The sequence below is a fragment of the Eublepharis macularius genome, chromosome 12 (genome assembly GCF_028583425.1).
Source record: "Eublepharis macularius isolate TG4126 chromosome 12, MPM_Emac_v1.0, whole genome shotgun sequence".
In the NCBI taxonomy this organism is placed as follows: Eukaryota; Metazoa; Chordata; class Lepidosauria; order Squamata; family Eublepharidae; genus Eublepharis; species Eublepharis macularius.
Window position 1 is genome coordinate 69,870,127 of NC_072801.1, and position 13,335 is coordinate 69,883,461.

Below are 13,335 nucleotides of genomic sequence, written 5' to 3' on the forward strand. Positions count from 1 at the left end.
TTTGTATATGTATTAATAGCTGACAAGTTGTTTTAATTACATTGAATCCTGGGGATATTAATATTATCTTCTCTTTTAATTTGCCACCCCGTATCCATCCCATGCTTCTTTGTGGAACAGAGGAGATCTGTCTATTGTCTACAGTGACCACATATGGAAGGCACTGTGTGAAGAATGTTCAGTTATGGAACAAACGGGATTGTAATATCAAACTTATTACTTAGCAAAAGAGAATCCTTGTGTGCAGCTAGAGGTGGTCATGAATCTTAATACATCAGATATAACACTCGAATCAGTCCACACATTCCTAAAAGTTTCATTGGATGGAAACTCTTGGTTTAGGAGTGGTGGGTGCCCCCCACCCATTTTTATTGAACATTTGGACTCCAATTACATTTTAGAAACTCTCAGAACTGACTGTCCAGTAGAATATTCATATTACAGAATCAGCTAATATAGAGAAGATAAAGAAATAATCTAGGGATTGGGGTGGCAGTCAAACTTTAAATGGGATGCAGCTGATAGACCTGATTATTGTTTGACCCAGTTCATTGTACTGATACCAAAGACAATATTTGTATTAAGAACTGAGTAATCAAGCATGAGGCACAATAATATTACATTTTTTGCCTTGGTGCTCTGTGATTCTTGTTCTAGTGTACGGACTAAGTATTATCAACATATCTTGGCCATGGCATTTGCTGTGAATGAAATCAATGAAAATCCCTGGCTCTTACCAAATGTCACCTTGGGCTTCCACGTCCGTAACGGCTACTTCAATGCCAGAGAGACCTATCGTGCCACAATACATCTGCTCTCTACAGAGAACAGATTTCTCCCCAACTACAAGTGCGATTCCCGGAACGATATGATCGGCGTCGTTGGAGGACTGGAAGCTGAAACTTCCTTCTACATCGCAACTCTGCGGGCCATCTACAAGATTCCACAGGTAGGTCAGATATGTCAACTATCAAAGGAATCTAACAAGAGTTCTTATTTTTAGAAGGATGCTAACAGAAGTGAACAGAAACATTTCTTCTAAATTATCTTAATGACATATCTCTTTCCTGCACATACCACATCTGAATTCTGTGATGTCAAAATGCCAAATGTCTCTGTACTTTTGTGACCTCTCCGAATATACCCTAAGATGGCACATTGCAATAGTCCATTATAGACGCTACGAAGCCATAGGTAACTGTGATCAGGGGTATCTTCCTCAAGTATGGCTGGATGTGGCAGACCACTGGTAAAAGAGCACTCATTGTTACAACTGTACACTTATTTATAAGTGCAGTTATTATTATTATTCATAGATATTACTATGCAATTTTATTGTTTTAGATTCAGTTTCAAGGACTAGTTCACAAATGAACAATGATGAATCCTTACAATTATTGTGATGCACTCTGTCTGTATGACCTATTCCAGACCACATCACTCGATTGAATGCTCCTCCATACAAGAAAGAAAAAAAAGAAAAAATCATGAACAAAAAAATGAACACATTGAACAGTAGAATAGCATTAAATTTTAAAGAAAGAGCCATTGGTGCTAAACACACACATACGGCTTAAAGAAACAGTCGAGACCTTTCCATTCCAATGAAGTCACTGATATTCATCCAGAATGGCAGCTGTGATAGTTTTCCAAAGGGCTCCTGTTTTGGTTGTTGGGGGTTTTCCGGGCTGTATTGCCGTTCTTTTAAGAACATGAAAGACACTGCAGACTTGGACAGCCTGAAAAATCAGCAGTGGCTGAACATAGCCTAACTCAAACAGGGCACAGGTCACAGGACACCAAAATACTGGACAACACTTCCAACTACTTTGTCAGACTGCACAGGGAAGCCATTGAAATTCACAAGCATAAGCAAAACTTCAACAGGAAAGAAGAAACCTTAAGAATGAACAGAGCATGGGCTCCAGTTCTGAAAAACACCAGGCCAACAAAACACTCCACACCCGACAATAGCCCTGCAGAGAAGATTAGCACATCAAGCACCAATCCATATGCAAAAGAACCTCCTCAGGTTACAGTGAAGCCTCCCGCCATTAGCATTCCACACCCGGGGAAACTCTTACAGAATGACTCAGCTCAACCCCACCCCTCCTGAGTAGATACAAATGACCTACATCTTTTCCACACTGTGACACTGAGAGATCTCTGTCTTTTGGTGCTACACCTCTGAAGATGCCAGCCACAGCTGCTGGCGAAACGTCAGGAACTACAATGCCAAGACCACGGCAATACAGCCCGGAAAACCCCCAACAACCATCGTTCTCCGGCCGTGAAAGCCTTCGACAATACATCGGGCTCCTGTTTTATTTTGCCTCTACAGGCTAACAACCCAGGGTTCCCTTTTTTTCAGTCAATGTGGGCTGGAATATTGTATTGGTATCCATTTTGGCCATTGAGATTTGGGTGGTTTGGGTGGTAGCATCAGCACTTTTTAAAACACCACCCTTTGTATTTTCCCATTTCGTACAATTAGAGACCAGAGAATCCCTTCTAGAGCAATATACACCGTTGCTCCTTTGTTACCTCTTTCTTGTTCCTTCCCAACTCTACCTTTTTAATCAGCGATGGCTGGTCCAAAAGGCATCCAGAACCTTTGCACTCAGGATCACAGTGACTTCAGAAGTGAGCCCAGCTGAGGTCATGGAAGGAGCTGCTGTCACATCTGTTCAGCACAGTGCAGGGAAGGATGTGGGATGCCAGAAGAGGTCCAAGCTAGCTCCCTTCCCTGTTTCGCATCATGAGTTTCATGACCATGCTGGGATGCACACCATGACATCCTCCGCAGGATTCTTGGCTCAGGTCCAGGCTTGGAGTCAGGAAGGGATTTGGAAATAAAAGGCTCAGCTAGGGCGTAGGTCTCAGGGAAGCCAGAAGGTGACCTACTAGGAAGGGGTAAGAAAAGTGATCACTGACCTCTTCTTGCATATTATATGGGAAATCCAGGGAACCTAAGGTTCTTATAAATTGGGGTATTTCTTTTTCCAAGATTCGCTTTTTTACATATAGCCGATGATTCCTCTTATTATCCTAGTCTTTTTAAAGAGCTGGATTTCTAATAATTTCTCCTTGAAGAGAAATCAAGGTGTCCTCTTCTAACTTCAGCCCTTGCAGGTTTTTTTTGTATTACACAGCCCAGGGCGATACTCTAACAGGAAAATTGAAAAGCTTGGGAAGACATTGTGTACCTCTTAGCACCTATAGAGTGAAATTATGAAAATTTGCAGAACTGCCTTTCCTATTCCTCCTCTCTTCCAATTCCTCTTTAATCAAAAGGAATTAATTAGAAAACTGACTCCAAATTCCTAAAAAGAAGGAAAGGATTGTTGGATTTCTGGGTAAAGAGGATATGAGTAAAGAGGATATATGTATGTATGTATGTATGTATGTATGTATGTATGTATGTATGTATGTATGTATTTATTTATTTATTTATTTATAGTCTGCCTTTCTCATTAAGACTCAAGGTGGATTACACAGCATGAGTTAGTGTGGTTAATATCAAAGACATTTTCAAAGATTTAAAAACCAGCGTAAATCCAGTACAGAGTTGGAGAAATGTTGAAACAGAGAATAAGAAATTTGATGACTGACATATTAAAAAACATAGAAACAAGCCAGGGTTTTAGGTGGGTAACCATGCTGGTCTGCAGTAGAACAGCTAGATTTCAGTCCAGTGGTGCCTTAGAGACCAACAAGATTTTCAGAGTGTAAGCTTTCAGAGTCAGAGCTTCCTTCTTTTGACATGGGCAATTTTGCATGGTTTCCTGTTGCTGTTGTAGCTGCCAATAGAAAGCCGCAAAGATAGGCTTTCTGTGTGGCAGATTTTCTTGCAGTTTCTCTACTGCAGTCTCTGGCAGCAGCACAGGGGAACCTAAAGACAGAAGCTGAGTCAAGATGAAGAGGTGAGTCTCAATAGATAGAACTTCCAAAGACTGCCCATGTCTGGGCAGTAAGCTCCCCTGAAAAACATGGTACTTTTACTGTTAGTGGTCAGATCTGCACTCACATTATTAAGAAGGCTTATGAATATGGCAATATCATAAGCCCCACTCCCCATGTGTTTTAAACACAGAAACACTTCCTAGCAATGGCTGTTTTGGGTTTTTCCGGGCTGTATTGCCGTGGTCTTGGCATTGTAGTTCCTGACGTTTCGCCAGCAGCTGTGGCTGGCATCTTCAGAGGTGTAGCACCAAAAGACAGAGATCTCTCAGTGTCACAGTGTGGAAAAGATGTAGGTCATTTGTATCTACTCAGGAGGGGTGAGGTTGAGCTGAGTCATCATAAGCTTCCCCATCTGATCAATAATTCCTTTGATATATGGCAAAAACACTTTTCCTGTAGGAGACTGTTTTTCCTTGGTTGTTTGATTCATCCTGGGTTTGATTGCTCTTCAGATTTCATTTCTGGAGTAGCCATTTGCCTGAAGTGCGTGGTTTAGATGATTAATTTCCTCATTGAGAAAATGCAGCTCACATATCCGTCTTGCACGATCCACTAATGTTTTCATTATGCCTCTTTTCTGTCGGGGGTGGTGATTGGAGTTTTTGTGTAAGTACCGATCAGTGTGAGTTGGTTTCCTGTAGACCTTGTGACCTAACTGAAAGTTTGCTTTGTGGATGACCAAGGTATCCAGGAATGGGAGTTTTCCCTCGAAAAAGCATAACCTTCAAGCAGTATTCAGACCCACCCGAAAAATACAACAGATGCTACGATCAGCAAAAGACAGTAGAGACCCCCTCACCTCTGCAGGAGTATACCGTATACCCTGCAGCTGTGGACACGTTTACATCGGGACCACAAAGCGTAGCATCCAGACAAGAATAAAAGAACATGAAAGACACTGCAGACTTGAACAACCGGAAAAATCAGCAGTGGCTGAACATAGCCTAACTCAAACAGGGCACAGTATCTTATTCCAGGACACCAAAATACTGGACAACCCTTCCAACTACTTTGTCAGACTGCTCATGGAAGCCATTGAAATTCACAAGCATAAGCAAAACTTCAACAGGAAAGAAGAAACCTTAAGAATGAACAGAGCATGGTTTCCAGTTCTGAAAAACACCAGGCTAACAAAACACTCTATACTCGACAATAGCCCTGCAGAGAAGATTAGCACATCAAGTACCAATCCATATGCAAAAGAACCTCCTCAGGATACAGTGAAGCCTCCCACCATTAGCATTCCACACCCTGGGAAACTCTTACAGGATGATTCAGCTCAACCCCACCCCTCCTGAGTAGATACAAATGACCTACATCTTTTCCACACTGTGACACTGAGAGATCTCTGTCTTTTGGTGCTACACCTCTGAAGATGCCAGCCACAGCTGCTGGCGAAACGTCAGGAACTACAATGCCAATACAGGCAATACAGCCCGGAAAACCCACAACAGCCATCGTTCTCCGGCCGTGAAAGTCTTCAACAATACAACTTCCTAGCAAGTTAGGAAATGGCTGCCAGATCTCAACCAGGAACTGGAAAATTACTGATGTGTGAGTTGCCATGCAAGACTAGTTTTCAACCCCCACACCTCAGAGATGTGCAAAGATTCTAAGACAATAGGGTCTTTCCGGAGTTCCTGAATTAATCTCCTTAACACTCTCTGCAAATCTCCTTATCCACGTTGCCATTCCAGACCATTCAGGACTCTGGTAGCCTTGCCTATTCAGCCATTGTGGGTCATCAATCATCACTGATAAGTTTAGTTTCACCCTGGAAGGCTTAATCAAACCTTTCCCCTGGAGATGGCTTTCCAATTCTTTGTCCCACCCAGCCATTAAGTTATTGTTTGGTGACAGAAGATGCAATCCTACCTCAGGGTACATTCCACAGTATAATTGGCCCACACCTCCAAGATAGTTACCCACCTTCAGATTCACCCACTGTCAAACTCTTGTATGAGCCTCTCTCTTTTTCCTGATTTGAAGCTCTTCTGGATTGGAAACTATTACCCAACTCATCAAACTCTCTAAAACTTTCCTCCCTGTCTTTCTAGTTAGCTCTAAGTGTATGTTATTTGCAATTGATCTTTAAAAATAAAACAACCTTTTTATTGAACATCTGCTTTGTTATTGAAATAGTACTCTAGAGGGACAATCTTTGTATATATAGATATAATATCTCGCAGTTACCTGCCTCTCGCTTTCTCTCCTTGCATTCTAATTACCCCAGCTCACAAAGAGACTCCTATTTATGGTAATGTTAAATTACAAAGATGTAAGTTTTAATCTGTATAACCCTTATATACAATTTATGTTACACATATCAATGTCACCCACCCCCAATATAAGGTTCTCTAGGTGGCAACTAGGGTTGTGCATCCCGAAAAGATTCAAGTTTCCAAGACTTGGTATTTCAAAAAAAAATCGGAAATACCATAATTCAAAAGTAGCAAGCTGCTTCGGAATTCAGGTACTTCGGTATACTCCGTTAATATTCGGAGCATACTGTAGTGAGGGAGAGCAACTACCCCCCACCTTCCCCCTGGGGCAACCTCTCCACCCCCATTCCCCACTGACTTACCTGGCCTGCAGGGAAAGGGGGAGGGAGATCAGCTGTGTGGTGGGCTGCGGCAGTGGCGGCAGCAGTGGCAGCATGCATGAGGCTGCACTGGCTTACAGCTGGCTTCTCTGCTGCTGCACCACCCCCTCTGAGCCTGCAGGGCAGTGGGGAAGGGTGGAGCCTCCTCCTCCAACCCTTCCTGCCTCTCAAATGGCCACCATCAGGGGTAGCCATCTTGTAATCCTTCATGGATTTCCCATTCCCAGTGAATGAAGCCACTTCCATTTCCTCTTCATAATTAACCAGAAAGTAAAGTACAAATTTATACATGATTTTCTATTAGCAACCAAACAGGAAGGTATGCTCTTCTTTGCAGATTACAAATACATTGTGAACCCTGAGACAAATTTTGAAACTTTCCCATCTCAGCCTATACCTTTTCCTCCCAATGTTGTTTTCCTTTAGCTCACATATGGTACTACTTCAGACAGAAATGAAAAATTAGCAGACCTTTCTTTCTATCGAATGGTCCCAAATGAAGCCCAGGAATACAAAGGGATTCTCCACTTAATTCTGCACTTCAGGTGGACATGGATTGGCATCATTACTGTGGATGATGAACGCAGAGAAAGATTTCAGCAGGCCATGCTTCCTCTCTTTTCGCAGAATGGCATCTGTGTGGCCTTCAGGGAAAAAATCCTCCAGGTCTCCAGGCTTGAATATTATTTTGAAATGATGAAATATGCATGGGAAGTATTTGGTGTTATAATGGAGAGTAAAGCCAAAGCAGTGGTCCTTTATGGAGATACTGGGTCTCTATCATATCTGAGATGGTTCATAAAATTTTCAGAGATGGGATACACACCAGTAGCGCTTAAAGGTAAAGTGTATATTATGTCAGTTCAGATGGATGTGGCATCATATTATTATCAAAGAATATGGGATGTAGAGTTCCTTCATGGTGCTATATCCTTCGCAGTTCACTCAAATGAACCACCAGGATTCCAGCAATTTCTTCAGAACAGGCAGAGTCCTTGGACTAAAGGAGATGGCTTCATCAGGGAATTCTGGGAACAGGCATTCCTCTGTCAGTTCCCAGATTCACCTTTGGATAAGGGTTTTGATCAAACATGCACTTGGGAGGAGAAGCTGGAGAGCCTGCCTGGAGATGTCTTTGAAATGAATATGACAGGCCACAGCTACAGTATCTACAACGCAGTCCATGCTGTGGCTCATGCTTTGCATCTTCTGCATTCATCCCTTTATGGACATAGAAGAATGGTGGAGAGGAAGAAATATAACCTCTTAAGTCAACCTTCATGGCTGGTAAATATCTTAGGTAGAAAGAAAATCATGTCTCTGGAGACTGTAATAGAATGCAGTTCTGTCCAGAAACCGTTCACAATTTTTTCTTCTTCACTTCAAGTTGGGTATTCTTTCTGTCTTTAGCAGCAAAAAAGAGCAGGAGTCCAGTAGCAAATCGAAGCCTAATAAAATTTGTGGTACTGCATTAACTTTCATCAGTCACAGCTCCCTTTTCCAGATACAGCTAGAATGTGAATCCAGTGATTCCAGATGCTGAATGACAATAGCTGGTGAATGGAGGGAAAATTGTACCCTTGTAGGACTTTCAGTTGCTGACATGAAAGTAGCAATTATCCTGCAGAGGAATTTCAAAGAAAGATTAGAAAGGGAGACTGTTGAATTTCAACTGATAACGATTCTCAAAACAACGTTTCAACCTAGAGTGAATTGGGACATAGGCTTCCTGTCTCATTACCAATACTGATTTTTCCACAACCTCTACCCTCTACATACTTCACCCTGTCCAATCGTGCCTTCTATTTTCATGCACCGGCTATTGCCATTCAGCATCCAAAATGACTCCACTGTCCAAGATACAAGGACAAGTGATTCTAGATGAATCATCTGAGCTGTGACTCACGAAAGTTCATACCATACCACACATTTTATTAGTCTTAGACCTGCTACTGGACTCTTGCTCTTTTCTACTTCTTACTCACTTGTTTGCTCTCCCATTCAGCTAAAAATATAATAGTTCTTCAAGCTTCAGCACTCCTCACTGTTTGCTTCAGCCTTCTCAGGCACCAGCCCACTGCTAATGGTTTACTTGCAGTTTCCTACCAGAGGAGTCAATTGTGGTCTTTTTCTCTCTGAGATTCCCTCTAAGTCTGGGTATGGGATTTAGGGCAAGCCTTCTGTCATGCCTCTCATGCTAAGTGTGCAACTCCCTTCTAGTCTGAAAATCCTTCCTCCTGAGAAAGAACTCAGTCTTGAGGATAGATTCCCTATCAATTTCCTCCCACCTTGATGGGCAACAAACAGAGCTGGAAAATGCATTTCCTCTTGAAATCAATACATGTAAAAATCTGAATGGGTGCAATACCTCCAGCACAATAAGAAAGAATAAAACTGGACAACATAAAAATATCACAGACATAAAAAAACACTTTATTAAGATACAATTATCATTTGTGTGTAAAGTGCCTTCAAGGTACAAATGGTGACCCCAGATAGGGACTTTCAAGGCAACTGAGAAGCAGAGGTCGTTTGTCATTGCCTTCCTCTTCAGTGTCTTCATTGGTGGCCTCCCATCCAATTACCAACCGTGATTAGCTTCCAAGATCTAAAGGGACTGGACTGCCTTCCCTTTGAAGAGACAATTATTTTTGTTTTTAAATTTTTCTTTCCAACGGCAACAAAAAGGAGAAACATAGTTTGTAGAACTGAAGAAAGGAAGTCCGACTGAGCTCCACACTTTTCTCACAGACAGGATACACCACCCATTAAACAAATCTTTAAGAAAATATAACAACTAGAAAATGTTAACTATTAGAACAAAATATATTTATATGAGCAGAATATATATTCGGGAAAAGGGATCAGCTTTAATGGATAACAAGATTTCTTAGCAATGTTCAGGAAAAATAAGATACTCTTTAATCTTTAGATCATGTCTGTATAAAAGAGAGCCAGAACTTCTTATTAGTTGTCTTGCTTATTGACTGGGAACAGAGGTTTAATGTTTCAAAATCTATCTGTTGGTTTTCAATCCTACATTCTTCTGATGAAGATATATCTTCAGTATCCCAGATGCCTTTACTTTTCATTGTGATGGGCATTTTCTTTCCAATGAACAGCTAATCTCCTTTTGTGTACCCCTTTTTATCTAGCTTCACCACTTTCTAAGAAGCATCTCCTTTAATAACAGTGCTGGGGAGGAAATTTCATTTGATACCAACAGAGAACTAGTAATGGGGTATGATGTAATTAACTGGATAGCTTTCCCAAATCAATCATTTTTTAAAGAGAAAATTGGAGAGTTTAATCCAGAAGCTCCTGCAGATCAAGGGCTTATTCTTAGTGAAGATGGCATCACATGGAACAGTTGGTTTAACCAGGTAGGACATGTCTACGTAATCTGGGAAAATGCCCTTTATAGAAAATATTTTATGCTACCATGTGGAGGTCCATTGCTTTCTGAAAAAGAGCTACACTGAGTGCAAACCCACATCTGAAAACACAACACAGCAAAAATAATCACTCCAGGTCAACTTAGACTGATTAAGATGTTCTGACATGATACTTTTCTATGTGCACTTTAAAAACCCCAGAAGAATATCCAAACATTTCGATTCTTTAAATAGGGTTACCAATCACCCAGTGGGGTCCGGAATCTCCAGACTACAGAGATTAATTCTAGTGGGGAAAAATAATGGCTTGAAAGGGTGCACACTATGGCAACACATTGCTCTGAGGTGCCTTCCTACTCGCTGTCATCCCTATGCCATATCATCTAGTTTCTAGGAATATTGAAAACCAGTGTTAGACCACCCAGACTGGGTTTAGAGCATAGATGGTAAATGTAATCCTTTGTCATTTTCATAGCTTGAAGCAGCTCTGCATAAGTAATTAAACATATGGCACTTAGCAGTGAATGAATCAAATATACTACACACCGCAGAACAGAAGTGAATTTCTTGGGCTGTTGCTAATCTAGAGAAACAACCAAAATGTAAATTTAGATCTATTATTAATTGATAGTTCCCCCCTCTCGTTTATATCTTAGACACAGCCTCTTTCCATCTGCAGTGAAAGTTGCAACATGGGTCATAGGAAGAAAATGAAGGAAGGCAAGCCATTCTGCTGCTATGACTGTGTCCCATGTCCAGAAGGGAAGATTTCCAGTCAGCAGGGTATGGTATTGCATTACAATCCTCAGCCAGGCTGCACTCTTCTAAACATAGACAGAGGAAGACAATATAAGCTGTTTTGAATCCCCATTGGAGAGGAAGGCAGGCTACATTTGAAATAAACATATTTTTAAAAATTAACTTTATTACACATGGTTTGAAATATGATGGTATACATTATGGCAAACATATCCTAAGTTTCAGTATACAGAGCAGGGATCAGAACAAAACTGACTACAAAAAATGCCTTGGGTTTTTAATATCACAAATTATATTACAATATGGCTTTTATTGGACTTTTATCTGGTTCTTCATCTGTTCTGTTGGCTACATCAATGTCCCCACACAACAATGTTATCTCTAAAGAAATTGAAAGGATACCTATTACCTGGGCAAGTGACCAAAGCCCAAACACATGGATCTTAGAAGAGGAGGAAATCATACGTGTTAGTTATTAGCTAACATAAGTAACCATAGTCTCATTCAGATTATTTAAAGAGATATTTATTTCCACCACCATAGGAATTGAAAGAGGTTTCTGACATACTTCCCCCCCAACTCTACTTTATCTTTACAATAAAATGTGTGTGTTGATTTGATTGAGAGAATCAGTGATTGGCCCAAGTTCACCCGGTGAATTTGCACGGCAGAGTGGGTCTCGCAGATCCTAGTCTATAGCTTCACCTACTAAATTACGCTGCCGGTCTGGAAGTGGTCACAACAACTCACAAAGTGGAAGTAGATGACAATGATGCAGAGTGAGCAGAATCCCCCCTCCCCTGAAACTTAGGGCCAAGCTACACATGACGAATGACACTTGAACGGCAAGTGGATTGAGTGGAGGGCGAGTGAACAGGGAAAAATACACTTGCCATTCAAGTGTCATTCGTCATGTGTAGCTTGGCCCTTAGTTCCAAAGCATCAGAGTATTGATAGTTTTCAGAGAGTCAAGCCCCATATACCATTAGTGTAGCATTGGTGACGTCAGACACTGTGGACAAATACATCCCTCCTCTAGAAGGATGACCTTGTCCTGTTGTTTTCTGTATATTTAGCAAACCTCCATTAGACCATATATTTAACAATATGAGATTAAGGTATTTAAAAAAAACAGAATTCCACATTCTCTGCAACAGGAGTGAAGTATTTCAACAGGAGAGTAAAACAAAGCAATCTTCTGCCTAGCACTAAGAAACTCATGTAAGTGAGGATGGTTGGGAAGTAGAGATGGGCACGAACTGAAATAAGAACCAAAGTTCATGATGAACCGGGCTGGTTCGTGGTTCGTGAACTGGCGGTTCGTCACAGCCCATTTCTGATGAACCACCATGAACTTTAGGCTGGTTCGTTTGGTTCATTTTTTGATTCATCACTGCAGACAGCCTGGTGCTGATCAGTTTCCTAGGCAACAGGGGATGGACTCCTGCAGACCTTCTGCTAACCCGGAAGTAACAATTTGCTGACCTGGAAGTGACATTTTCATGAACCAAATGAACCTGCTTGCAAACTGGGGCAGGTTCGTGAAAGTTCGTGGTTCGTGAAATGGGTGCTCATCTCTATTATGAGTGAAACACAGATGTTGTGATCCTCACCAAGGGGTCTTCTCAAAGCAGGAAATATAGGAGCAGGTGAGGGATATGGGAAACACTAAAATTGGCCTTCCTTCTCTTCACTTTTCTTTCTTTTACAGACATGGATGACTGCATCACTTGCAGAGAAGATCACTATGCAAACAAGGGACAAGACCAATGCATTCCCAAAGACACCACTTTCTTGTCTTATGAAGAGCCATTGGGAATCACTTTTGTTACTTTTGTGCTTCTTATGTCTCTCACCACTGTTTGGGTGCTTGGAGTCTTTATCAAGCATCACAGCACCCCCATAGTCAGAGCCAACAACAGGGACCTCACCTATACCCTCCTCATCTGCCTCCTCCTTTGCTTCCTTTCTGCTTTGCTATTCATTGGGCAGCCAAAATGGGTGTCCTGTCTCCTTCAACAAAGCATTTTTGGCATGGTCTTCTCAGTTGCCATTTCTTGCGTGCTGGCAAAAACGATCACGGTGGTTCTGGCTTTCTTGAGCATCCAGCCCGGAAGCAGTATGAGAAAGTGGGTGGGGAAAAGAGTGGGCAATGCTATTGTGATTTCCTGCTCCCTTTCCCAAGCAGCCATTTGTTTTGTGTGGCTGGCAACTTCTCCCCCATTCCCAGATGTCGACATGCACTCACAGACTGAATCCGTTGTCCTGGAATGCAATGTGGGCTCTGTTGCTATGTTTTACTGTGTTTTGGGCTACATGGGCTTGCTGGCCCTTGTTAGTTTTGTGGTGGCTTTCCTTGCCAGGAAGTTACCTGACAGTTTTAATGAAGCCAAATTCATCACTTTCAGTCTGCTGGTCTTTTGCAGTGTCTGGGTGTCCTTTGTTCCAACCTACCTGAGCACCAAGGGGAAATTCATGGTGGCAGTAGAGATCTTCTCCATCTTAGCTTCCAGTGTTGGGCTACTGGGGTGCATCTTTGTCCCTAAATGTTACATTATTATTCTGAGGCCTAAGATGAATAACAGGGAACAGTTAATAAGAAGAAAAGTGCAATAA

General features: G+C 41.7%; 1 protein-coding gene across 1 annotated transcript; it reads left to right on the top strand.

Annotated features, from left to right (window-relative positions):
• The first annotated feature begins 691 nt into the window (after positions 1–691).
• Positions 692–13,335, top strand: LOC129339717 (vomeronasal type-2 receptor 26-like). Its single transcript, XM_054994300.1, has 4 exons — positions 692–949; positions 9,721–9,948; positions 10,617–10,743; positions 12,431–13,335. The coding sequence occupies exons 1-4, from the start codon at positions 692–694 to the stop codon at positions 13,333–13,335; spliced, it is 1,518 nt and encodes a 505-aa protein (XP_054850275.1).

Coding starts and splice junctions, on each gene's coding strand:
- LOC129339717 (XM_054994300.1), top strand. CDS start 692: ATGGCATTTGCTGTGAATGAAATCAATGAAAATCCCTGGCTCTTACCA. Junction 950..9,720: donor CCATCTACAAGATTCCACAG/GTAGGTCAGATA, acceptor CTTTTTATCTAG/CTTCACCACTTTCTAAGAAG. Junction 10,744..12,430: donor GAAGATTTCCAGTCAGCAGG/GTATGGTATTGC, acceptor TTTCTTTTACAG/ACATGGATGACTGCATCACT.